Source organism: Cetorhinus maximus, chromosome 28 (genome assembly GCF_964194155.1).
Source record: "Cetorhinus maximus chromosome 28, sCetMax3.hap1.1, whole genome shotgun sequence".
Classification (NCBI taxonomy): Eukaryota; Metazoa; Chordata; class Chondrichthyes; order Lamniformes; family Cetorhinidae; genus Cetorhinus; species Cetorhinus maximus.
Genome location: NC_135906.1, coordinates 22,918,139 through 22,942,334, shown reverse-complemented (window position 1 = coordinate 22,942,334; position 24,196 = coordinate 22,918,139). Strand labels below are relative to the sequence as shown.

At 43.5% G+C, this 24,196-nt stretch overlaps 1 protein-coding gene across 1 annotated transcript; it reads left to right on the top strand.

The window, feature by feature from the left end:
* Positions 1-1,343: 1,343 nt before the first annotated feature.
* Positions 1,344-23,676, top strand: LOC144668770 (tetraspanin-1-like). Its single transcript, XM_078531100.1, has 6 exons — positions 1,344-1,400; positions 6,657-6,863; positions 11,715-11,789; positions 14,610-14,717; positions 17,159-17,293; positions 23,566-23,676. The coding sequence occupies exons 1-6, from the start codon at positions 1,344-1,346 to the stop codon at positions 23,674-23,676; spliced, it is 693 nt and encodes a 230-aa protein (XP_078387226.1).
* Positions 23,677-24,196: the final 520 nt, after the last annotated feature.

Here is a 24,196-nt window from a genome sequence, read left to right as displayed (position 1 = left end):
AAGGAAAAAGAAATGTAACAGAAAAGGCTCATCTCTTGATTGTTTCATTCCCACCAGCATAGAAAGTATTGTGATGGTTGTGTTCCAGCAAAGCGCCTGTTTTGACGCTACCCACTTGTTAGCACAAACCAACCATTAGCTTCAGTGGCAATTTAAAAATGCCCATTGCCAACCCAATGCTGAGTTTTTGAATGGGTGTTTTTAGTCCATTTTCTTTTAATAAGAAGCTCCTTGATAATCAAAGTACAACAATGTGCTTTTCAGCCTAGTCTAGGTGCATCTTAATGCAGGGACTGCTATACAAACAGCTACTAGTATTACCTGCTAAGTGGCTTAACTTGGCAACAGTAAGTATCGACCTGAGATTTAAAGGGTTGAGTTGTACAATAATGCCTGAAATCTCTTGCAATTTACCAATTATGTTCTGTAAATTGCAGACAATGCTTGCCTTGAACTAAATGTTTTTAAATGAAAGGAAAAGTGTATTCTTATTTTGGTGAGTTTTTCGTTCAAATTATATTGTGTTGCACTTTACAAAGTCAGCAGGAGGCTTATTTTCATTGTAGATAATTGTATTTTCAATAACAACTAGTGCTACTAAAACAGTGCCTAATTTATTCAGAGGCAAAGGAAGATGACAGATGTGTGGACCACTTCAGAATCAGTCATTTTGTTATTTATCCGAGGTATTATAACCACATCGTGATCACTATTCATCAATTTTGGGTTACATTTATTGTGAAATTTAATTCTACTTAAGGATTGCCTGGGAAAGATGGCCTATGACCAGTGCTTTTTCAGCTGACCATTGCTTCTCCCTGATTTTCTCCATCTTCCCTGTGAAGAAGTTTGTATCTTCACAGCTTACCTCCTCCATCAAGAATGGTGTCCTAATATTACCACTTGTTTCTATATGATGCTGAATTGTGCCTGGAGGATTCAGGTTCTATTTCTTGTACTGTATATGATTAATAGCAAACCTTGTACATGGGACATAATGTTGTCAGCATTAAGAGAGGTATCTGTGATCTGGTTTGAATGAATTAAAATTCAGATGCCACTTTGTGTGTCCTTCCTTTACTTGGTTTATCATACATGTTTATCATTGATGCTAATTGTTTAATTGTTATCACATAAGCCATTTGATAATTAGAAATTACTCACAGGGACTTAGTCACAACTAGTAAATGCCCAATGGGTCTGGCTGTATGAGGCTACTAAAGGGCATTCTAAAGATGAAATGTCTGAAGGGAATTGTTCGATACCCGTTGTTGCTTATATTTATGAAAAGTATGGAAAATACTGGTCTTTTTGATTTCCAGATAACAGAAGATAAACAGAAGATGGGTTGTTTCAAATTTTTAAAGATAACGATGTTCTGCTTCAATGGCATCATCTTTGTAAGTAGCCTAATGATTATTTCAATGCAAATTTTTGGTGCAGCTGACTGTTGGGAACACTAATGTGTAGAATCATACAGGGTCAAACACAGGTTTGGTGTCCAGACCCATCTGAAATGTGCCATTACCAAATGGAGACCCTAGAGGCTCCCAAAGGCAAGAGAGAACATTATAGGGAAGACTCTTAGAAGTTCGAGTATTATAGAAAGACCATTCTCTCAATACTTCATTCAACATAGTTTCTTTTCAGTTCTGTTACAATTTAGTTTATTCTTCTTAATTTTCTTCAAATTTCGCTTTGTTTTCCTAATTTCCCATATCTTTTATTGACCCAAATCTATGTCACCAAATTGAACTGGAGAACTTGCTAGAGAGAAAACATTATCTGCCTGCATTCAGGCAGAGATCTTTTTTTGCTCCAGTTTCCTGATTTGTTTTGTTGTTAGGAAGGAATCATAGATATTTACAGCATAGAATAAATCCATTCAGCCCGTCATGTCTGTGCTGAGAACTTGCTAGAGCAATCCAAAACTAATCTGGGTGCCTTTTTCTTGCCCTTGCATCTTCCTCTGCTCCTATCATTTATCCACTTTATTCTTAAAAGATGCAGAAGTCTGTGGCCCAAATATTCCTGGAAGTTTTTTTAAAATTTCATTCACAGGATGTGGGCTTCGCTGGCTGGGCCAGTATTTATTGCCCATCCCTAGTTGCCCTTGAGAAGGTGGCGTGAGCTGCCTTCTCGAACTGCTGCGGTCCATGTGGTGTAGGTACACCGACAGTGCTGTTAGGAAGGGAGTTCCAGGATTTTGACCTAGCAACAGATATTTTTCCAAGTCAGGATGGTGAGTGACTTGGAGGGGAATTTCTAGGTGGTGGTGTTCCCATCTATCTGCTGCTCTTATCGTTCTAGATGGTAGTGGTCATGGGTTTGGAATGTGCTGTTTAAGGAGGCTTGGTGAATTCCTACAGCGCATCTTGTAGATGGTACACACTGCTGCTACTGTGCGTCAGTGGTGGAGGGAGTGAATGTTTGTGGATGTGGTGCCAATCAAGCGGGCTGCTTTGTCCTGGATGGTGTCACCTTCTTGAGTGTTGTGGGAGCTGCATTCATCCAGGTAAGTGGAGAGTATTCCATCACACATCAAAGGGCAATGGCTGGATTCTCTCTTGTTGGAGATGGTCATTGCCTGACACTTGCGTAGTGCGAATGTTACTTGCCACTCGTCAGCCCAAGCATGGAAATTGTCCAGGTCTTGCTTCATTTGGACATGGACTGCTTCAGTATCTGAGGAGTCACAAATGGTGCTGAACATTGTGCAATCATCAGCAAACATCCCCACTTCTGACTTTATGACAGAAGGAAGGTCATTGATGAAGCAGCTGAAGATAATTGGGCCTAGGATACTACCCTGAGGAACTCCTGCAGTGATATCCTGGAGCTGAGATGACTGACTTCCAAAAACCACAACCATCTTCCTTTCTGCTAGGTATGACTCCAACCAGGGGAGAGTTTCCCCCCAGTTCCCATTGATTCCAGTTTTGCTAGGGCTCCCTGATTCCACACTTGGTCAAAAGCAGCCTTGATGACAAGAGCAGTCACTCTCACCTCACCTCGGGAGTTCAGCTCTTTTGTCCGTGTTTGAACCAAGGCTGTAATGAGGTCAAGAGCTGAGTGGCCCTGGCGGAACCCAAACTGGGCGTCAGTGAGCAGGTTATTGCTAAGCAAGTGCCACTTGATAGCACTGTTGATGACCCCTTCCATGACTTTGATGATGATCGAGAGTAGACTGATGGGGTGGTAATTGGCCGGTTTGGACTTGTCCTGCTTTTTGTGTACGGGACATACCTGGGCAATTTTCCACATAGCCGGATAAATGCTAGTGTTGTAGCTGTACTGGAACAGCTTGGCTAGGGGCGTGGCAAGTTCTGGAGCACAAGTCTTCAGTACCATTGCCGGAATATTGTCAGGGGCCCATAGCCTTTGCAATATCTAGTGCCTTCAGCCTTTTACTGATATCAAGTGGAGTGAATCGAATTGGCTGAAGACTGGCATCTGTAATGCTGGGGTTCTCCGGAGGAGGCCGAGTTTGATAATCCACTTGGCACTGATGTGCTGGGCTCCTCCATCATTGAGGATGGGGATATTTGTGGAGCCTCCTCCTCCAGTGAGTTGTTTAATTGTCCACCACCATTCAAGACTGGATGTGGCAGGACTGCAGAGCTTAGATCTGATCCATTGTAGCATACTCAGGGATGGTGATGGTGGTGTCTGGGACATGATCTGTAAGGTAGGATTCTGTGTTTATGAACTTGTCAGGCTGTTACTTGACTAGTCTGTGAGACAGCTCTCTGAATTTTGGCACTAGCCCCCAGATGTTAGTAAGGAGGACTTTGCAGGGTTGACAGGGCTGAGATTGCCGTTGTGAATTCCGGCACCTAGGTTGATGCCGGGTGGTCCATCTGGTTTCATTCCTTTTTTGTGACTTTGTTGCGGTTTGATACAACTGAGTGGCTTGTTAGGCCATTAGGTTGTGGGATCACTTAGCTCTGTCTATCACTTGCTGCTTATTGGCACACAAGTAGTCCTGTGTTATAGCTTCACCAGGTTGACACCTCATTTTTAGGTACGCCTGGTGCTGCTCCTGGTATGCCCTCCTGCACTCTTCACTGAACCAGGGTTGATCCCCTGGCTTGATGGTGCTGGGAGAGTGGGGATATGCCAGGCCAAGAGGTTACAGACTGTGTTCGAGTACAATTCTGCTGTTGCTAATGGCCCACAACGCCTTAGGGATGCCCAGTCTCGAGTTGCTGGATCTATTTGAAATCTATCCCATTTAGCACAGTGATAGTGCCACAGTGCACAATGGAGGGTGTCCTCAATGTGAAAGCGGGACTTTGTCTCCACAATGACTGTGCAGTGGTCACTCCTACTGATACTGTCATGGAACAGATGCATCTGCGGCAGGCAGGTTGGTGAGGATGAGGTCAAGTACGTTTTTCCCCTCCTGTTGGTTCCCTCACCAACTGCCGCAGACCCAGTCCAACAGCTCTATGTCCTTTAGGACTCAGCCAGCTCAGCCTGTAGTGGTGCTACTGAGCCACTCTTGGTGATGGACATTGACATCCCCCACCCAGAGTACATTCTGTGTCTTTACCACCCTCAGTGCTTCCTCCAAGTGGTGTTCAACATGGAGGAGCACTGATTCATCAGCTGAGGGAGGGTGGTACATGGTAATCAGCAAGAAGTTACCTTGCCCATGCTTGACCTGATGCCATGAGACTTCGTGCAGTCCGAAGTCAATGTTGAGGACTCCATGGGCATCTCCCTCCTGACTGTATACCACTGTGCCACCACCTCTGCTGGGTCTGTCCTGCTGGGGACAGGGCATACTCAGGGATGGTGACGGTGGTGTCTGGGACATGATCTGTAAGGTAGGATTCTGTGTTTATGACTATGTCAGTCTGTTACTTGACTAGTCTGTGAGACAGCTCTCCCAATTTTGGCACTAGCCCCCAGATGTTAGTAAGGAGGACTTTGCAGGGTCGACAGGGCTGAGATTGCCATTGTCGATTCCGGCACCTAGGTTGATGCCGGGTGGTCCGTCTGGTTTCATTCCTTATTTGTGACTTTGTTGCGGTTTGATACAACTGAGTGGCTTGTTAGGCCATTTCAGAGGGAATTTAAGAGTCAACCACATTGTTGTGGATCGGGAGTCACATGTAGGCCAGACCAGGTAAGGTCGGCAGATTTCCTTCTCTAAAGGACATTAGTGAACTCGAAGTAAATGTGACTCCCCAATAACAATGGGGTCATCAAATTTAAAATTGACTGTAGGAACCAGTTACGATAGACGACAAATTCAGAATATATAAGTTAAATTTATTTACACTGTACCCTCTCCAGTCCGGAAATCTATTGTTCAGAAACACCAGTTATCCAGAAATTATTTGAGCAAACCCAAACAACTCACAACATCATTTTAGTACAGTACTTTGGAAGTGGAAACATGGAAGGTACAGTATTGGATAGGTAAAATAATTTTTATTGCTGCTTTATAATGCTTTATATTTGTTTTATGCTTTAGGTATACCTATTGTGTTTTCTGGTTCACAAACTTGTGGTTAGGCATTCTAACATCATTCTATAATCCAGAAAATACTGGAATCCAGAAATGACTTGGTCCCAAGCATTTCAGACTGGAGATGTTACAGTATATTATATTTTCTGGGAAGCTCCTTAAACCATTATCTAATTGGAACAACAAACATCCCTTCTCTGCAAAAGCCTATACTAAGTGTAGAGGAGGTAAAACTTGTTTGACCAAGCATAGTGATGCCCTCATTTATTGAACCATAGGTAATCTCAGCACTTCTTATGGAGAAGGAAAAATAATGCACATTGTACTTAAAATATTGATAACATTTATTTTATGTATAGTACAGACTATGACTGCATCATGATGATTTTATGGTATAATTAAAGAAATATAATTATATATCAGCTGTGTGTATGTAAGAAGTAGGACTTGGAGTGATTAGGCCCTTTGAGCCTGCTCTGCAATTCAACAAAATCTTGGCTGATTTTCTATCTCAACTCCACCTTTCTGCATTATCCCCATATCCCTTCATTTCTTTCGTACCCAAAAATCTATGCAGCCCTCTAGAGTAGAGAATTCCAAAGATTCACAACCCTTTGAGTGAAGAAATTTTTCCTCATCTCAGCCCTAAATGGCTGACCCCTTATCCTGAAACTGTGACCCCGTGTTCTAGATTCCCCAGCTGAGAGAAATAACCTCTCAGCATCTAGTCTGTCAAGCCCCTTAAGAATGTCATATGTTTCAATTAGATCATCTTTCATTCTTCAAAACTGCCTGGATGCAGGCCTAGTCTATCCCTTCAACGAGGATAATCTCTTCATCCCAGGAAACAGTTCAGCAAATCTTTGTTGCACTCCCTGTCGGGCAAGTACGTCCTTCCTTGGGTAAGGAGACCAAAACTACAAACAGTACTCTTGATGTGTCCCTCATCATTGCCTGTATAATTGGTATGAAGTAGGTATAAATTGTGCATAATGCAAAGATTGTCTTTTTGAAGTGTATAGCATATTTAATGTTGTACATTATTTAATATATATTTAAATATTCAATCAAAAGTTATATTTACCATTGATTGATCTGGAACTAAGATCCTTCAATGCACCAACTCTTTCCAAATCAATTCACTAACAAGGATGTCACTTTTTTTTGTCTTTTCTAGCTTGGAGGTGCTGCTATATTGGGAGTTGGAATCTGGGTGAAAGTGGATGGTGGATCTTTCATTGATATCCTGTCAAAAGCGGCGCCACAACTGAAGCAAATAGTGAATGTGGGGTATCTCTGCATCGCTATAGGGAGCTTCTTAGTAGTGATTGGGTTCCTGGGATGCTGCGGAGCAGTGAAGGAAAACAAGTGCATGCTGATGATAGTGAGTAAAAACTTATTTCATTTACCTCAGGGTTCTGCTTTAAGGAACAAAGGTAATAGGATCATTTGATGGCTTCGCTGGTTATAAAACCTAGTGGCCGAATCCCACAGATCAGTAAAATCTCAGGCTCAGTCAACGTTCTGTGTATTGCTGAAAAAAGACACATGTTGTCACAAGAACATCAAATTGTAAAGGGAACAACAATTTATACTGCATGAGAAGAGAGAGCTGGTTGTTGGTTAGTGGACTTCCCACTGGACTGCACCCCAGTAATTCCAACAGATTTTCCCTGCAAGTTCCAACACACTGTTCAGGCTGCAAATGTGTTTCTTGAATAAAATAAAATGTTATTATTAGTATATTTATTTCCAATTCAATATTCAGACCTGACTGAATGATTTAGTACTCTGTCCTTTCATCTCTGGTTTCAAATTCAGCCCTATCAGAATGAAAGTCACCTCTCTTTGTAGCTGAGAGGGCCAAAAAGCGATATCAAAACCAAAATACTGCAAATGTTGGAAATGGGAAATAAAAACAGTAAATGCTGGAAAACAGTCAGCAGCGTCTATGGTGAGAGAAACAGAGTTCATATTTCAAGTCGGTGACGTTTTATCAAAACTGGAACATGTTAGAGATTTAACAGTTTTAAGCAAATATAGAACCAGGTAAAAGAGGGGTCGAGATTAGAGAAGAAAGGGGAATGTTTAGTGATGGGGTGAAGGGCAGGAGTGATTAAATGACAAAAGTGATAATGGTGCAAGACAAAAAGTTGGTGGCAACAGGACAAGCAAAGAAACAAAAGATGGGTTGGGAGGAGGTTAAATGTTGCATGGAATGGGGGGGAAGCATGGGAAATCTGACAAAGAGGAGATATTAGTGCAGATCTGACTAGGGCATGGATCCAGAGAATGATAACTAACTAAGGCAAGTTGGCTATGTTGGATTGGAAAAATACACTAAAAGATTTGACGGGAGACAGGCAATAACTAATACTAAAGAAATACTACACATTCTACAACAGATGTACATACCTCTAAGGCATAAACACCCAAAAGGAAAGGTAAATCAACAACGGTTAACAAAATAAGTTAAAGATTGCATTAGATCAAAGGAAGTGGCTTATAAGGATGCCAGAAAAAGTGGTAAGTCTGAGGATTGGGAGCAATTTAGAACTCAGCAAAGGAGGACCAAGAATCTGATTAAGAAAGGGAAAACAGAATATGAATACAAACAAGCGAAGAATATAAATGCGGACTGTAAAACCTTCTTTAGGTGCGTGAAAAGGAAAAGATTAACTAGGACAAATGTGGGCCCATTACAGGTGGGGACAAGAGAACAGGGAAATGTCAGAGAAAGTAAACAGTTACTTTGCATCTATCTTCATGGAAGAAGATACAGAAAATCTCCCAGAAATACTAGGTGACCAAGGACTTGTGAAACAGAGGAACCAAAAGAAATTGGTATAAATAAAGAAGTAGTACCTGAAAAGTTAATTGGATTGTGATTGATAAATAAGGGGACCGAAACTGTACACAATGAGGTCTCACCAAGAGTCTATATAACTGCAGCAAGACATCTTTACTCCTGTATTCAAATTTCCTTGTGATGAAAGCCAACATACCATTTGCCTTCCTAATTGCTTGCTGCACCTGCATGCTAACTTTGAGTGACTCATGAACACAGACACCCAGGTCCCTTTGGACACCTGCACATCCCAACCTCTCACCATTTAAGAAATATTCTGTCTTTCTGTTTTTTATACCAAAGTGAATAACTTCATTTCACTTCCATCTGCCATGCTCTAGCTCATTCATTTAGGCTGTCCAAGTTCTCTTAAAGCCTCCCTTGCATCCTCCTCATGGCTTACGCTCCTGCCCAGTTTGGTATCATCAGCAAATTTTGAAATATTACAATTCATCCCAACATCCAAATCATTTACATAGATTGTGAACAGCTGTGGACCTAGCATTGATCCTTTCAGTACCCCACTAGTAACAGCCTGCCATTCTAAGAATGATCCATTTATTCCTTCTCTCTGCTTTCTGTCTGTTAACCAATTCTCTATCCATACTAGCATATTTCCCTCAATCCCATGTGCTCAAATTTTATTTATTAACCTCCTGTGCTGGACCTTATCAAAAGCCTTCTGAAAAACATCACATCCACTGGTTCTCCTTTATCAATGCTACAATTAATCCTCAAAAACCTCCAAGAAGTTTGACAAATATGATTTCCCTTTCACAAATCCATGTTGCCTCTGTCCAATTTTACCATTGTCTTCTAAATGTCCAGTTATCACATCCTTTGTAATAGATTCTAATGTTTTCCCCACTACTGACATCAAACTAACAGGTCTGTAGTTCTCCATTCTCCCATCTTAAATAGTGGGTTATATTTCCTACTTTAACTGGATTGAAGGTTGATAAATCCAGATGAGCTTCATCCCAGAGTGTTGAATGAGGTGGCTAGAGAGATAATGGATGCTTTGGTGGTTATCTTTCAAAATTCTATAGATTCTGGAAAAGTTCCTGCTGACTGGAAAGTAGCAAATGTAGATGTAGATAAGATGTTTCCCCTTGCTGGTAAGTCTAAAATCAGGGGACGTAATCTCAGGATAAGAGGTAGGCCATTTAAGACTGAGGTGAGGGGGAATTTCTTCACTCAGTGGGTGGTGAATTTTTGGAATTCTCTACCCCAGAGAGCTGTTGAAGCTCAGTCATTGAGCATGTTCAAGACAAAAATCAATAGATTTCTGGAGACCAATGACATCAAGGGATATGGAGATAGCGCAGGAAAGTGGCGTTGAGGTAGATGAGCAGCTATGATCTAATTGAATGGCAGAACAGGCTCAATGGGCTGAATGGCCTACTCCTACTTATAATTTGGCAATCTCAATTAGAAAGGACACAAGAACAGCTAAGGCAATGAATGGAAACATCACAAGAGCAAGAAATGTTTTGAGATTGAAATTGTGACTGCTGACAGTGCTTACTTCCCAACAAGACCTAAACCACTAATTTATGATTAACATTGCATCTACAAAAAGTCAAGTTCTGCAGGTGTAAAAGTCATACTCCTACCTATACGAGATATGTATGTTGGTGTGGTAGTGACAGGAAAGTTGTAGATTCAATCCCTTGTCAGCACTGATCTCAATGATAACAGCTTGGCAAATGAGCAAATGTGGATGTCATATGAGAGAAGAATCAGTCTCAGTTTTTATGGCCGGGATTTTCTGGCCCCATTGTGGGTGGGACCCACCGTGGGCGAGGTGGCGCCCCAGCCAGAAGCCCATTGACTTGCGGCGGGACCGGAAGATCTCAGCAGCAGGCGGGTGCGTAAAATCCCGCCCAATGTCTTTATAATCAATTAACGCACTGACACTCATTGTCTGGTTTACAATTGAAGATTGCCTTTTAGCAGAGACTAATATCCATACCATTTCATGTGTGTGTGGAATCTCTTTGCTACAAAGTGATTACTTGGAACTTAGTCAAATTCATAATAATTCACAATATAACGGGGAGATGATGGCCTGGTGGTAATGTCACTGGCCTTGTCATCCAGAGGCCCAGGCTAATGGTCTGGAGACATGGGTTCAAATCCCACTATGGCAGCTGGTGGAATTTGAATTAAATTAATAAATCTGGAATAAAAAGCTGGGGAAGGATCTTTCCCTTGGTGGGCGGGCTGGGCAGGGGCGAGCATGGAGCCGCTCACTGCCCGCGATCAGCTCCGCGCTGCCATTTTACACAGGCGGGCCAATAAAGGCCCGCCCAGCATAATACGTGACCAGTAGCGCTCAGCACTACCTGTGCGGGTGGGGGGAGGAGAGAGAGTCAGGGCCAGCGCTCTTTCGCGCATGCATGTGAAAGAGTGCAGCAATCTCCCTGAGGCATTATTAAAATAATTAAAGAAATGATTTTAAAAATTATTAAACATGTCGCCCGTGGGGACATGTTTTTATATTTTTGAACATTTATTTATTTATTTAATAAAAGCTTCAGGAAACCTCATTCTGCTCGTGGATGAGGTTTCCTGAAAAACGTGAAGGCCACTTGGGCTTTTCGCCTGCCCGCCAACCTTAAGGTTGGACGGGCAGCGTTCACAAGTGGTTCAATTAATTTCTTAATGGCCTTAATAGGCCGTTTACATTTCATCAGGCGCGCAGCTGACTCCGGCACACGCCCGCCAAACGAAATATCGCGATGGCGCGTGATGATGTCGGGACGCATGCTTGATGTCATCGCGCATCATTTTATGCGTCGGCGTGTCAGGCCTGTCCCCACATGCCAACCAGAAAATTCTGCCGCTAGTCTCAATTATGGTGACTGCGAAACCATCATTGATTGTCGTAAAAAACCACCTGGTTCATCAATATCCTTTAGGGAAGGAAACCTGCCATCTTTATTTAGGGGATGAAATCTGCTGTCCTTAACTGTTCTGGCCTACAAGTGACTCCAGACCCACAGCAATGCGGTTGACTCTTAACTGCCCTCTGAAATACCTAGCAAGCCACTCAGTTCAAGGGTAATTAGGGATGGGCAATAAATGCTGGCCTAGCCAACACCCACATCCCATGAACGAATAAAGAAAAAAATTAACCTTTACTTGTTGAACTTTGGATCACAAATTCAACAATAGAGAACTTCTGGCCCAGTCTTCTGGCAAGCTCCCTTAGGTTTTTCTGTGTGCATGGTGACAAGTAGGGTTAATGCATCGGCCCACTGCTCTCATCTGTTGTTATCTTGCCAAATGTACAAACAAGAATGTTTTTAAAGTACCTTGATTTCCCAAGGTACCAGTAAATTAAAAGGCAGAAGTGTTGATTTTTGCTATTTCTCCTTTTAGTTTTTCATCATAATACTGCTGATCTTCGTCGCTCAGGTTGTGGGTGCTGTGATTATCCTTGCATTTTCTAGCTTGGTAAGTATCTTTGAAATAAAATGGTTCAATGATATTAGAGCAAAGTCATCCAGGGAAGAAAAAACATTTAGGAGATGCACGTATAGATTGCACAATAAGGCAGCAAGAAATATAGCTCAGGAGCTGAAGGCCGCATTTAACGAAGCATATTGATCAGATCATAGAGTCATACGAATTTACGGCACAGAAAGAGGCCATTTGGCCCATCGTATTTGTGTCGGTCAAAAAATGAGATATCCAGCTTAATCCCACTTCCCAAATCTTGGCCCATAGCCCTGAACATCATAGCATTTCAACTACAGATTCAAGTGTTTTTTTTTTTAAATGTGATCAGGGTTTCTGCCTGCCATTCAAACAATGAATTCCAGACCACCACCACCCTCTGGGTGAAAAAAATTCCCAACTCCCCTCTAATCCTTCAACCAATTACTTTAAATCCCGTTGGTTATTGACCTCTCTGCTGAGAAAATAGGCCTTCTCCATCCTCTGAAGGCCCCCCATAATTTGATACACCTCAATTAAATCTCACCTCAACCTCTCTGTTCCTAGCAATACAAACCCAGCTTATTCTCATAGCTAAAATCTCCTATCCTGGCAACATCTTCATAAATCTTCTGCATTAGCCAATCTTACCCAGGATTGTTGAGCCGCTAAAATTGCCCTCAGTACCCCGGGTGTGGGATGGTCAATCAGTCAGGGTTTCGTCTTATGAAATGAGCTGGAAAGTGCACTTCCATAGATGGTGGCTGAGGACAAGATTACCTATAATTACCTCTGTGATGGACTAGTCTGGCAATAGTGACTGTCAAGACTCGTGTGGAGAATGACCAATTGGGCATTGGAATTGGAGATGCCTAGAGACTACAATCTTGCAGAAATAAATGCTTTTGGAAGAGGAAGGAAGGAGATAAAAAAAATCTTTATTGCCATCTCCACATATTTTTAATATTTGATTTATACACTCTAGTAGCAATCTAGAATGTGTTACATGTTCAAGTTATTTCTCAGTTTTAATTTGTCTTCAGCTACAATAATTTTCTGGAATAGTGAGTATTTTTCATGATTTAGTATGAATATTTAGAATTTGTGGACCCATTAAAGTACATTTCTAGAACTGGATAGAAACAAGACAACTAGAAGGACAAGAGAATTCCAGTTAAATATGCCATATTTTTGTATCTGTCATCATCAAATTGCCTTACAAAGTATCCTAACAAATCAAACTTGAAGTCATCCAAAAATCTGCTGCCCTTGTCTTAACTCACACCAAGTCCCCATTCCCCATTCAGCCCTGTGCTCGCTGACCTACATTGGCTCCCGGTCAAATAATATCTTGATTTTAAAATTTTCATCCTTTATTTTCAAATCCCTCCATGGCCTTGCCCCTCCCTATCTCTGTAATCTCCTCCAGCCCCACAGCTGGCCTCTTGAGAATTTCCAACTATAATTGCTGCACCATTGGTGGCCGTGCCTTCAGTTACCTAGGACCTAAGCTCTGGAACTCCCTCCCTACACCTCTACATCTCTCTCTACTCATTTTCCTCCTTTAAGACACTCCTTAAAACTTACCTCTTTGACCAAGTTTTTGGTCATCTGACCTGATGGGGAGAATTTTCTCCCCGTTTGGGGGGGGGGGGGCGGAGTGGGCGTGGGCGGGCATTTTACTTGGGTGGGCCAGCTAAGGCCCGCCCAGCGTGATGCGCACCTGGAAGCACTGAGTGCTCCCTGTGTGGGCGGGGGAAGGAAGCTGAGTTGGAGCCTGCGCTCTTTCGTACATGCACGCGAAAGAGCGCAGAAATCTTCCTGAGGCACGGAGCTGCCTTAGGAAGTTTAATTTCATTATGAAAAATTTAAATGAAGAAAAAAATTTTCATACATGTCCCCACATGTGACAGTATCACATGAGCTGGGACCTATCAATGAATTTTAATTAAAAAATGTATTTGATTTATAAATCCTTCATGAAACCTCATCCTACCCGCGGATGAGGTTTCATGAAAAATGCAAAGGCTGCCTAGGCTCTTTGCCTGCCCGCCAACCTTAAGGTTGGATGGGCAGCTCCATTAATTCTTTTAATTAGTTTTTAAATGGCCTTAATAGGCCTTTGACAGTTTGGCGGGCGCGCAGCTGACTCCGGTGCATGCCTGCCGAACTGAAGATTGGAATGACATGCGGTGACGTCGGGACGCATGCCCGACGTCACCGTGTGTCACTTTAAACGTCGGTGAGCGGGGCCCACCCCCGCACGCCAACCAGAAGATTCAGGCCAATATCTTCTTATGTGATTCAGTGTCATACTTTGTTTTATAATGAAGTCCAGCAGCCAATGTAAATCAGTGAACACAGGAGTGATAGTGGAACAAAATTTGCTGCGTGTTAAGACACAAGCAGCAAAGTTTTGGATCACCTCAAATTTGATTTGTTAGGATGCTTTGTAAGATAGTTCAGACGATGACGGGGACTAAAATATAGCACAATTAACTGGGATTCTTTTGTCCTTTAAATGTTTTATTACGTTAAAGGCGCTATATAAATATAAGTAGTTGTTTAGTTTGTACAAAAATAAGTATAATCAGTAAATTAGGTGCAAAAGTAGATATTGCAGATTGAACAGCCCATATCAACTAAAGGAATATGCTCCAACTGAATGCTTACTAAGCTGAATGCTGTAGTTAACTCCAGCCTCTAAAATCAGCATAATAAAGATAGCTTAGATAGTCTATTTTAATACTTTAGACATTACAACATTGTGTATGGAAACAGCTATGACTCTTTATTTCAAAATTATTTCTTAAACAAATATTTTTGCTTTTTTTCCAGGCTAACATTTTTATTGGTTACATTCAAGTTTGGGCAGTGAATTCAATCAAAAACGATTATGGCAAAATATCAGACATAACCACAATATGGGATTCAGCAATGAAAGAGGTAATCAATGTATAAGATATAAATGCTTAAAATTGATAAGTGTGGAATCTAATATAGAGTTAAGACTCATTTAGATTGAATTTTTTAATTAAAAATTTATTTTGTTTAAGGCGACTTTTGAGAAACGATCTATTCATTGTCCTATCTACAATAACACAGGATAATGAACAAGTGCATCACACAATAGTAATGCAAAGGTATAAAGGCAAAATACTGCGGATGCTGGAAATCTGAAACAAAAACAAAAAATGCTGGAAAAACTCAGCAGGTCTGACAGCATCTGTGGAGAGAAAGACAGAGTTAACGTTTTGGGGTCCATATGAATCTTCCTCATTCTGTCCTGTTCCTGCCAGTTGGAGTTACTGTCAATCACCTCTTTCTCTCAAATAAGCTTGTTAGGTCAAGATTTTATTTGATGGGTCAAGCTGTGTAAAATGGTGCCCTTCTTTCAACTTTCCACTATTCACACCTCCCAGTTGTTATGTTAATGTTTTGCCTGGTTTATCACAATACACTCTAGGTATCATTGTTCCACAAAAGCAAGCTAAAAGTTGCAATCCACGAATAATTGCTCCTTGCAGAAGTTTTCAGCAGGGACTTATACTTTTTTTTTAACCCATTGTCACATAGTTCAGGTTGTTATGGTGAAATTCTGGCACTGTACTTCCATGAGCAGTTGAAAAGCTACACCCACAAAACTTTTCTCTCATACACATATTCAATACAATTTATATTTATACTGCACCTTTAACATAATAAAACATTACAGGGTGTTTCACAGGAACATTATAAAACAAAGTACTATACCGAGCGACATATGGAGATACTGTATTAGGACAAATAATCAAAAACTTGGTCAAAGAGGTGGATTTTAAGGAGTGTCTTAATGCAGGAAAGAGAGTTAGAGAGGTGGAGAGATGTAGGAAGGGAATCCCAGAGCTTGGGGCCTAGGCAACTGAAGGCACAGCCACCAATGGCGAAGCAATTAAAATCAGGGATGCATAAGAGGCTAGAATTAAAGGAGCGCAGATATCTGACAGAATTGTGGGGCTGGAGGAGACAAGGCATTGGAGGGATTTGGAAACTAGGATGAGAATTTTAAAATCAAGATGTTGCATGACAGGGAGCCAGTGTAGGTCAGTGAGCCCAGGGATGATATGACACAGGCAGCAGAGTTTTGAATGACTTCAAATTTGCGGGGTGTAGATTGTGGGAGACCAGCCAGGAAGTGCTGGAATAGTCGAGTCCAGAAGTAATAAAGGCATGGGTGAGCAACAGAGATAGGGCAGAAGAGATAGGGGCAGCATTTGTTACTGGCTACCGGAAATTCCCAACACTTATGACCAAGTGAAATTTCAAACCTGACCAAGGTTGCACGAAGAACAGCAGCTTCATGTGAAAGGAAAACAGCATGAAGAGATTATTTGAGGAACTTGATTGATTTACATCAGTGGCTTGCACCTTTGAAAAGGCTGATGGATTTTGTTGGCCTGTTTTCTGTTGGTTATTTTGTGATTTGTTCCTATTTGGTAAAATGGATTGATTAAGAATTTAAAAGAAAGAAAGTCTTGCATTTATATAGCCCTCTTCACGATCACCAGACATATCAAAGCACATTACAGCCAAAGAAGTATTTTCGAAGTGTATTCATTGTTGTAATGTAGGAAATACAGCAACCAATCTGTACACAGCAAGCTCCCAAAAACAACAATACGATAATGACCAGATCATCTGTTTTTGTGATGTTGGTCGAGGGATAAATATTGTTCAGGACACCAGGGATAAATCCCCTACTCTTCTACAGAATAGTGTCATGGGATCCACCCAAGCAGGCAGATGGGGCCTCAGTTTAATGTCTCATCCAAAAGATGGCATCTCTGACAGTGCAGCACTCCCTCAGTACTGCACTGAAGTGTCAGCCTTGATTTTGTGTTCAAGCCCTAGGCCGGGATTTTCCGACCCTGTCGTGGGTGGGACCCGCTGCGGGCGAGGCAGCGTCCCAGCCAGAAGTCCATTGACTTGCGGCTGGACCGGAAGATCGGGCAGCTATGGAAAATTCCGCCACTGGAATGGGACTTGAAATTGTGAACTTTTAACAGATAAATGCTTCTTTTAGCCTATCACTTTTTTCTTTGCAGTCTGGAAGTGAAACCTATGGGGACTTAGTGCCCTGAGGTGTTACATCTATATGGTTTTGAAAGGCATAGTTATACAGATGCACACTGGACGCACAACTGTAGTTAACAGCCAGGATGTCCAGATAACAATACAAAGAAATCCAAATATGCTATATAATTTTTAAGTTAAAGACACAGAAACCCATTCAAATTTCTCATCAGCATTTTGGTGTTTCTTTAGCAATCTTGGATATTAGGAAAGAGAAAATTCTGAAACCATGATCATCTTTTAATGGATCTCTTCTTGCTTTTTTTCTTTTCCAGTTCAAGTGTTGTGGGTTCAAAAGCTACGACGATTTTACAAACTCTTCTTCCCATCACTTAACATCAAAGTATCCTAAGGAATGCTGCACCACTCCACATGCTTGCCCACTTAGTGGTGTTAACAAGTCTAAACCGGTAATGTATGCATTGATAAACACTTTTACATCAACATCTCATTTTTTAGATATTATACCTGTATATAATCAGCTACAGCTTTCTAAAGACTCAGCTAACTAAAGTAGAGAATATGACATTCAATGGCATTACCATCACTGAATCCCCCACTATCAACATCCTGGGGGTTACCATTTAACAGAAACTGAACTGGAATAGCCATATAAATACTGTGACTACAAGAGCAGGTCAGAGGCTAGGAATCCTGCAGCGAGTAACTCACCTTCTGACTCCGTGAAATGTGTCCACCATCTACAAGGCACAAGTCGGGAGTGTGATGGAATACTCCCCACTTGCCTGGATGAGTGCAGCTCCCACAATGCTCAAGAAGCTCGACGCCATCCAGGACAAAGCAGCCCGCTTGATTGGCACCCCATCCACAAACTCCCTCCACCAACAACTCACAGTAGCAGCAATGCGTACCATCTATAAGGTGCACTGGAGCAACTCACCAAGACTCCTTGGCCCTTCCAAACCCACAACCACTACCATCTAGAAGGACAAGGGCAGCAGACGCATGGGAACACCACTACGTGGAAGTTCCCTTTGAAACCACTCACCATCCTGACTTGGAAATATATCGCCGTTCCTTCAATGTCACTGGGTCAAAATCCTGGAACTCCCTCCCTAACAGCACTGTGGGTGTACCTACACCACATGGACTGCAGTGGTTCAAGAAGGCAGCTCACCACCACCTTCTCAAGGGTAATTAGGGATAGGCAATAAATACTGGCCTAGCCAGCAACGCCCACATCCCATAAATGAATGAAAAAATCAAGCAGAGCCAGGAAGGTTCTAGGTTCAGCAGAATGTAACTCAATCTTCAAAGTTTTAGGTTTGGTTCCACTATTTGCTAAATCAGCTGAGTTCAACCATAGTAATGGAAAGACAGAAAGAAATAGGCATGGATCCTTTCATAGGCCCTTTCACGGTTAAATGCTGTTGCAAAGTGCTTCACAGCCAATGAATTAATAATTGAGATGTAGTCACTGTTAGTAAGTAGAGAAACAACACACAGTTTGCACACAGCAAGTTCCCACAAACTCCAATGAAATACAGATCAGTTAACTTTGCTTTGGTGCTGGCAAAGGAAAACTGTTAGCCAGGACACCGCATGACCTTCCCTGCTCAAACAGTGCAATGGGACCTTTTACATCTATCTGGACAGGCAGACAGGGCAGGTCTTGTCCAAAAGATGTCACCTATGACAGTGCAGCAGCCCCTGAATACTGCACTGAAGTCTCACCTTACAGGTCACGCACTCAAGTCCTGTGATGAGGCTAGAACCTGTATCTGACTCAGAGGAGAGAGTGCTATCTCTGAGAGGCTAGAAGACGTGCTACAATAAGGTAATGTTTAGCGTTAGGGAGGGAGCAACTGGCTAATATTGTCACTGCTGATTACTATCCAATGAGCCTCATGGGAAATGTGCTTTTTTTTGGATATTGGGAGAAGAATTGAGCTCAACTGTGATAGTCTCTAAAATACCAACTTTCACGTCAAATTTACTCCCCATGTCGGCTTGACTTCAGAACGGCATGTTTCATGACTGCCCTTAAAAGGTGTGCACCTGGTGACCTGAACTTTGAGGGGAACTCAGAGGTGAGTGCACACAAACTTGCACTGTGCTAGTGAGAATTGCCTGTAGGACATCAAGGAAGAGGTATTGTGCATTTGCAGGAGGCACAGGCAAGTCGCTTTTTCCCAGCTGGCTTTCATTGCAGTGATGGGGCAAGGGCTCCAGTGTGGGTGAGGTCAGGGGGATAGGGTGCAAGGCAGCACAGACTGAAGGAAGTACACAAACACATGCTGGGGGTGGGGGATTGGTTTGAGGTCACGTACTTGGAAAGATTTATCAAAAGCGAGCATTCTTCTGCAGCTGAGACTGTTCAGCTGCAGCCTCTTGATATGCTAGGAGTCGGGCCTCTGAAACTTTTCTGCCCACTCAAGCAAAGCAAAAGCATGAAAATGCCACAAAATGCTTCAGAATTTATCACCCCTCGGGTACAGACCAAATTAATGTGCGTTTTAGGGGGCAGCAGAACAATTGGCAAGCTGGGCAAGTTGTAGAATCCCCTTGCGAAAGGTGTCCATGGCACAGTCACTGGTGGAGGCGCTCACAGCCCTTGCAATGTCTTTATTAAGGTTTGGACCAGTATCCCTCATGGTTCAAGCTAGCAGCACAGCCTTGCAGTGTGGGTTAGGAGAATACCTGCGCCTGAGATGAGAGCACAGCATGCAGTCCATTGGCCGAAGCTGCTGCCAATCGGTCAAGTGGAGCTGGCTGGAGGTGGGTGGGGTTTCGGACAGCCATGAAGCGCACTACACGCTGCCCATCCAAGTGATATCCAGCACTCTCTGGCATGTGTGAAGGGCCTTCAAGCTTAGCCAAGACAAGTTCTTAGGACACATATGCTCACCCATGCGTCTCTCTCTTTGATTCTGCAGGAGGAGAACATCAGGATCATGGAGCCTGATGATTTAGCAGTTTGCCTCATGGCTTACAGGGAGCAAAGAAAAAGAAAAAGAGTGCGGCGGAGGCACCTTGCTCGGCAAAGGGAGGAGCATCTCCCTCAAGATAAAGGGGTGGCAGGGCCTGCTGCGCATGCAGCTGAAGACCCACAGTTTGTCGTTGCTCATAGGCACTTCGCTAGACCCAGGGTCTATAGACGGCGCCTGTCTTTCCTGCAGATGACTGAGAACCAGTGTCACCGAAGACTGTGCATGAAGAGGGTCGCATATTCCACCTGCTGCAGGATTTGGTGCCATGGGGACATGGAGGGCATCCACTGCCCGTGGCCTTGAAAGTGACTGCAACACTCAATTTTTACGCCAGTAGCTCCTTCCAGGGCTCCACAGATGACCTGTGCAAGATCTTGCAAGCTTCCACGCACAAGTGTATCCAGGAGGTCATGGGAACCATCTTGTGCATATCGACCAGGATCAGGAAAACCAGAAAGCGTGAGCGCTGGGATTTGTGCAGATCTCTGATTTTCCACAGCTGCAGGGTGCCATTGACTGCACTCACATGGTGCTTAGATCTCTGTGGCAACAAGCAATCAACTATGTCAATCGCAAGAGGCTTCCACTCGCTGCATGTTCAGCTGGTCTGCAACCACCATAAACACATCCTACAGATCTGCGCACGATTCTTAGGGAGCATCCACAACTCCTATGTCCTCAGCAGGTCTCAGATCCCTGACATCTTTCAGGGTTCAGAAAGGCTGCAGGGTTGGCTCCTCGGAGACAAGGCCTACCCACAGAGGACGTGGCTGATGATGCCCATGCAGCAGAGTGATGGTATAACGAGGCTCATGCTGCGGCCCAAACTTTGGTGAAGCAACGATAGGCATTTTAAAAATGAGGTTCTGGTTACTCGACAGGTCTGGTGGAGCACTGCAAAACAGTCCACTGATGGCGTTGCACATCATTGTGGCTTGCTGCGCGCTACACAACCTGGGGCTGCAATGGGGGGAGGACCTGGCTGAGGAAGAGATGGAAGAGCTGCACACCTTCTCTGATGAGGAGGACTTCGAAGGGGGTGGAGGTGATGAGGCTCTCGAAGGCAAGGATGCTGGCAATGAGGCCATCGCACTGGCCAGATGAGGCAGGCAGGCTCGAGAGGTCCTCTTAGCTTCAAGATTCGTGAAGGATGATGAGGAAATGCACTGAGGATGGTCCTGACATCCTCACCTTGAATCTGTGAACGTTTGACTCCTGTGTGGCTGATGGCAGCCCAGTGCTCAGACTCATGTCATGGAAACATGGCAGAGGCCCTAATAGTCATTAGATTCCAGGAGGATGATAATGACATGCAGTGACAACACTCCATAGATCTTCACATAGCCTCTGTTAAAGTCTGACTCCTGTCTGGCTGAGGGCAGCTCGCTTGCACTATGTCATATCATGGAGACGCAGATGTGAAACTTTAAATGCATCTGATCCTTTTGTCAGCCTCCAGCACCTGACCCCTTCAGGAGCACACTGTCACCGGTCACAAATGTTGAAGAGATGGCGGGGGGGCAGCCCCGCCTCAGTGGTGCTGGGAGCACACAGAGAGAATGACAGAACTCTGTGATGCCTGCCCACAACATTCTGGGAGCAATGTCAAGCACCATCGAGGTGCAGGCATCACTAATGTGTCCAGTGTATGTGAAGCCGGACCAATACCTTGCTCTGAAGGTTACACACTGCACAGGGAAGAGGCCCTGGACTGAGACACCTGCCTTCATTTTGTGCAGGAACCAAGGTTTCACGTGACATGAACACTGCTCATCATAACAAGGAGCCATAGACAAGGAGACATTCTTGGGAGTTTATTTACAATAGTGAACATTATGTGCAAGTGATTAACACCCATGTCCAGGCTGTGTAACTACATCTTCTTAGCCTTCCTAACCCTGCTGTTACATCTTGGTGCTTCTCCGACACCCACAGCGAAGGTGGAGACAGCCTCTGACTACTACACCCTGTTTGTGATGACCTTGGCAGGCGTCCTCTGAAGGACTGAGACCTGGAGGGCCCCAGCCTGCTTTGGGTAGCTTACTGTGGGCCAGCTGCGGCCTCCTCAGCCTGTTGAGCTGAAGCTGCAGGGGTCACAGAAAGAGGGGATTTGGATTGGCTGGATATTCCCAGAGTCACCTGTGTGGATGGCACCACCACCCTCACTGCTGGCACAGGAACAGTCCAGATCGTCGCTGGCCAGCTGGATGACTCTATTTTCAAAGTCTGTGAGGACCTTGATGTCAGGCATTCCTCCACCAGTCTGTGACCTCTCCCTTTTGTTGTGTGCCAGCTTGTCCTGCATGAATACAGATGGAGAGAGTGTAAGCAAGATGTCAGGCCAGATGAGAAGTGTGCCTGGCATGTGTGGGTGTGCCATGGACGGGATGAGGACACAATCTGCAGGGCAAATGAAGGTATGTGAAAGAGAGTGAATGGTGATGTCCCTTGAACTGGTAGTGAGTGAGATCTCTGTGGATGTATGATGAGCTGGTGAGTGTGTGAGTTGAGGGTGATGAGAAGAGTGGCTTACCCTGGTGGAACGGAGGAGATCATTCATCCTCTTTCGGCACTGGGTGGCTATCCTCTTTTGCAAGGTGTTGGTGCTGACCACGACTGCCATCGCCTCCCATGCTGGATTTGCCACCTTGTTTGGTGGTCTTCGCCCAGAGTAGGGGTAGAGGACTTCACCGCCGGCCTCCACTCCATCAGTAGGCGCTTGAGGGAGGTATCGCTAAATTTGGGGGCAGTGTGTTTCCTTCCTTTGGCAGTCATAACTTTCCAGTAGCTTTCGGTCCCTTAGAGAGAGCTAGCTCTTTGCAGGGGCACCCTTTAAATATAGTGCCCAGATTACTGAAAGCCTGAGGTGACAGTGGGGCCAGCGATCTGGGCCGTTTCACATGAATGTATTATTAATGAGATGGGATGCATTGAGAAGCGGACAATAGACATGAAAACCTGCCATTGCAGCCACTGGGTAAAATTATTTTTTCACATCTGCTACCACACTTAGTGCAATTTTGGGACGGTTCTGCTCACTGTCAGTCTTTACACATGATAAATAGTTAGTTGAGTGAGGTAAAGAACCATGACTGACACCCATGGAATCAAACTCAAAACTCAACAAGAGCCACATGCCTAGAAATTCTACTCATAAGGGTGCGGGAACTGTGGCAAAGCTGTGGTGGTGAGTCACTATTTGGGATGGAACCAGGGTCTGCTTAATTTCTGTTCTACTTTAACTACCCAAGAAACCCTAATGGTAGGGAGGCTTCTGCTGCCTGTCCCACACACCCACACATGACCATCTGCTCCCCCCCACCTCCAAAAAAAAAAGTGTCGGCAGCAGTTTGGGGAAATACCTGAAAATGTTCAGCTATTCCAGAAAACTTGCCAAATGCGCTCCTAGAAAATTCAGCATAACCTACTTCTCTAAAGAGCAGAAGTAGGTCCTGTTCTGGCCAACTGAAAGGGGCAACATTGCAAATTCCAACAGTTGGCTCCCAGTAGCTCTGAGTTTCTGCTGCCTTGATGGGCCTGGTGCTTCTATAAGCGCCACAGGCCAACCCCAATTATTTAAATGATCCTGGGACTTGGAACAAATTTACCTGCATGAGCTGTAATGTTTCTGCAGGATTTCTGTGCTCATATTTCTAAGAGAGGAGAAAGGCAAAAAAACAGAAAGAAAATGAAGACAAAGGATTGAATATAATTTTCTTCATTGTTTTCAGGGTTGCTCCTTGACACTTTCCATCTTTCTGAAGAGAAACACCAAGATTCTTGGTATTGTAGCTTTGGGAATTGCTATACTAGAGGTAATGTATTACATAGGATTGTCATGAAACTATTAATATTATTGGAAATTATTTTTCTTTTAAAATAGAGGTTTAGTCTTTGGGTGTGTCTTAATTGGATCAAAGCCAGCTAGTCTGGATGCTTTGATGTATACTAGTTTTGAGATGTAAAGAGAGGTGGATGTACATTTGCATTTTGTTAAATAGAGTATTCAAGAAGGGGGTGAAATCTGGCACCTAGCTAGCAGAGACCAAGCAATATATTTATATTACTAATAAAATTGATACTATGAAAGGGGTTTTATAGTTAGAAGAGGTGGAGTTCAAAGGGGCTGGAGATACAATGAGAATTTATATTCAATGAGCTGTGCTAGGTATAACAGACAGCAGTTTTGTATGTGCAGGGCAGAGGCAATGTAAAATCAAAGCCTGTAATCCTACCACTGTGTTTGCAAGGGAACTAAAATGAAAGGAACTTCATTTTGAAAATGTAAGATGAAAATGCTTTGCCTGGTGTCTGCTCAAAGTCTCTGGGTTGCTGTTGCCTTAGTGGAGATTAGTCTGGGAA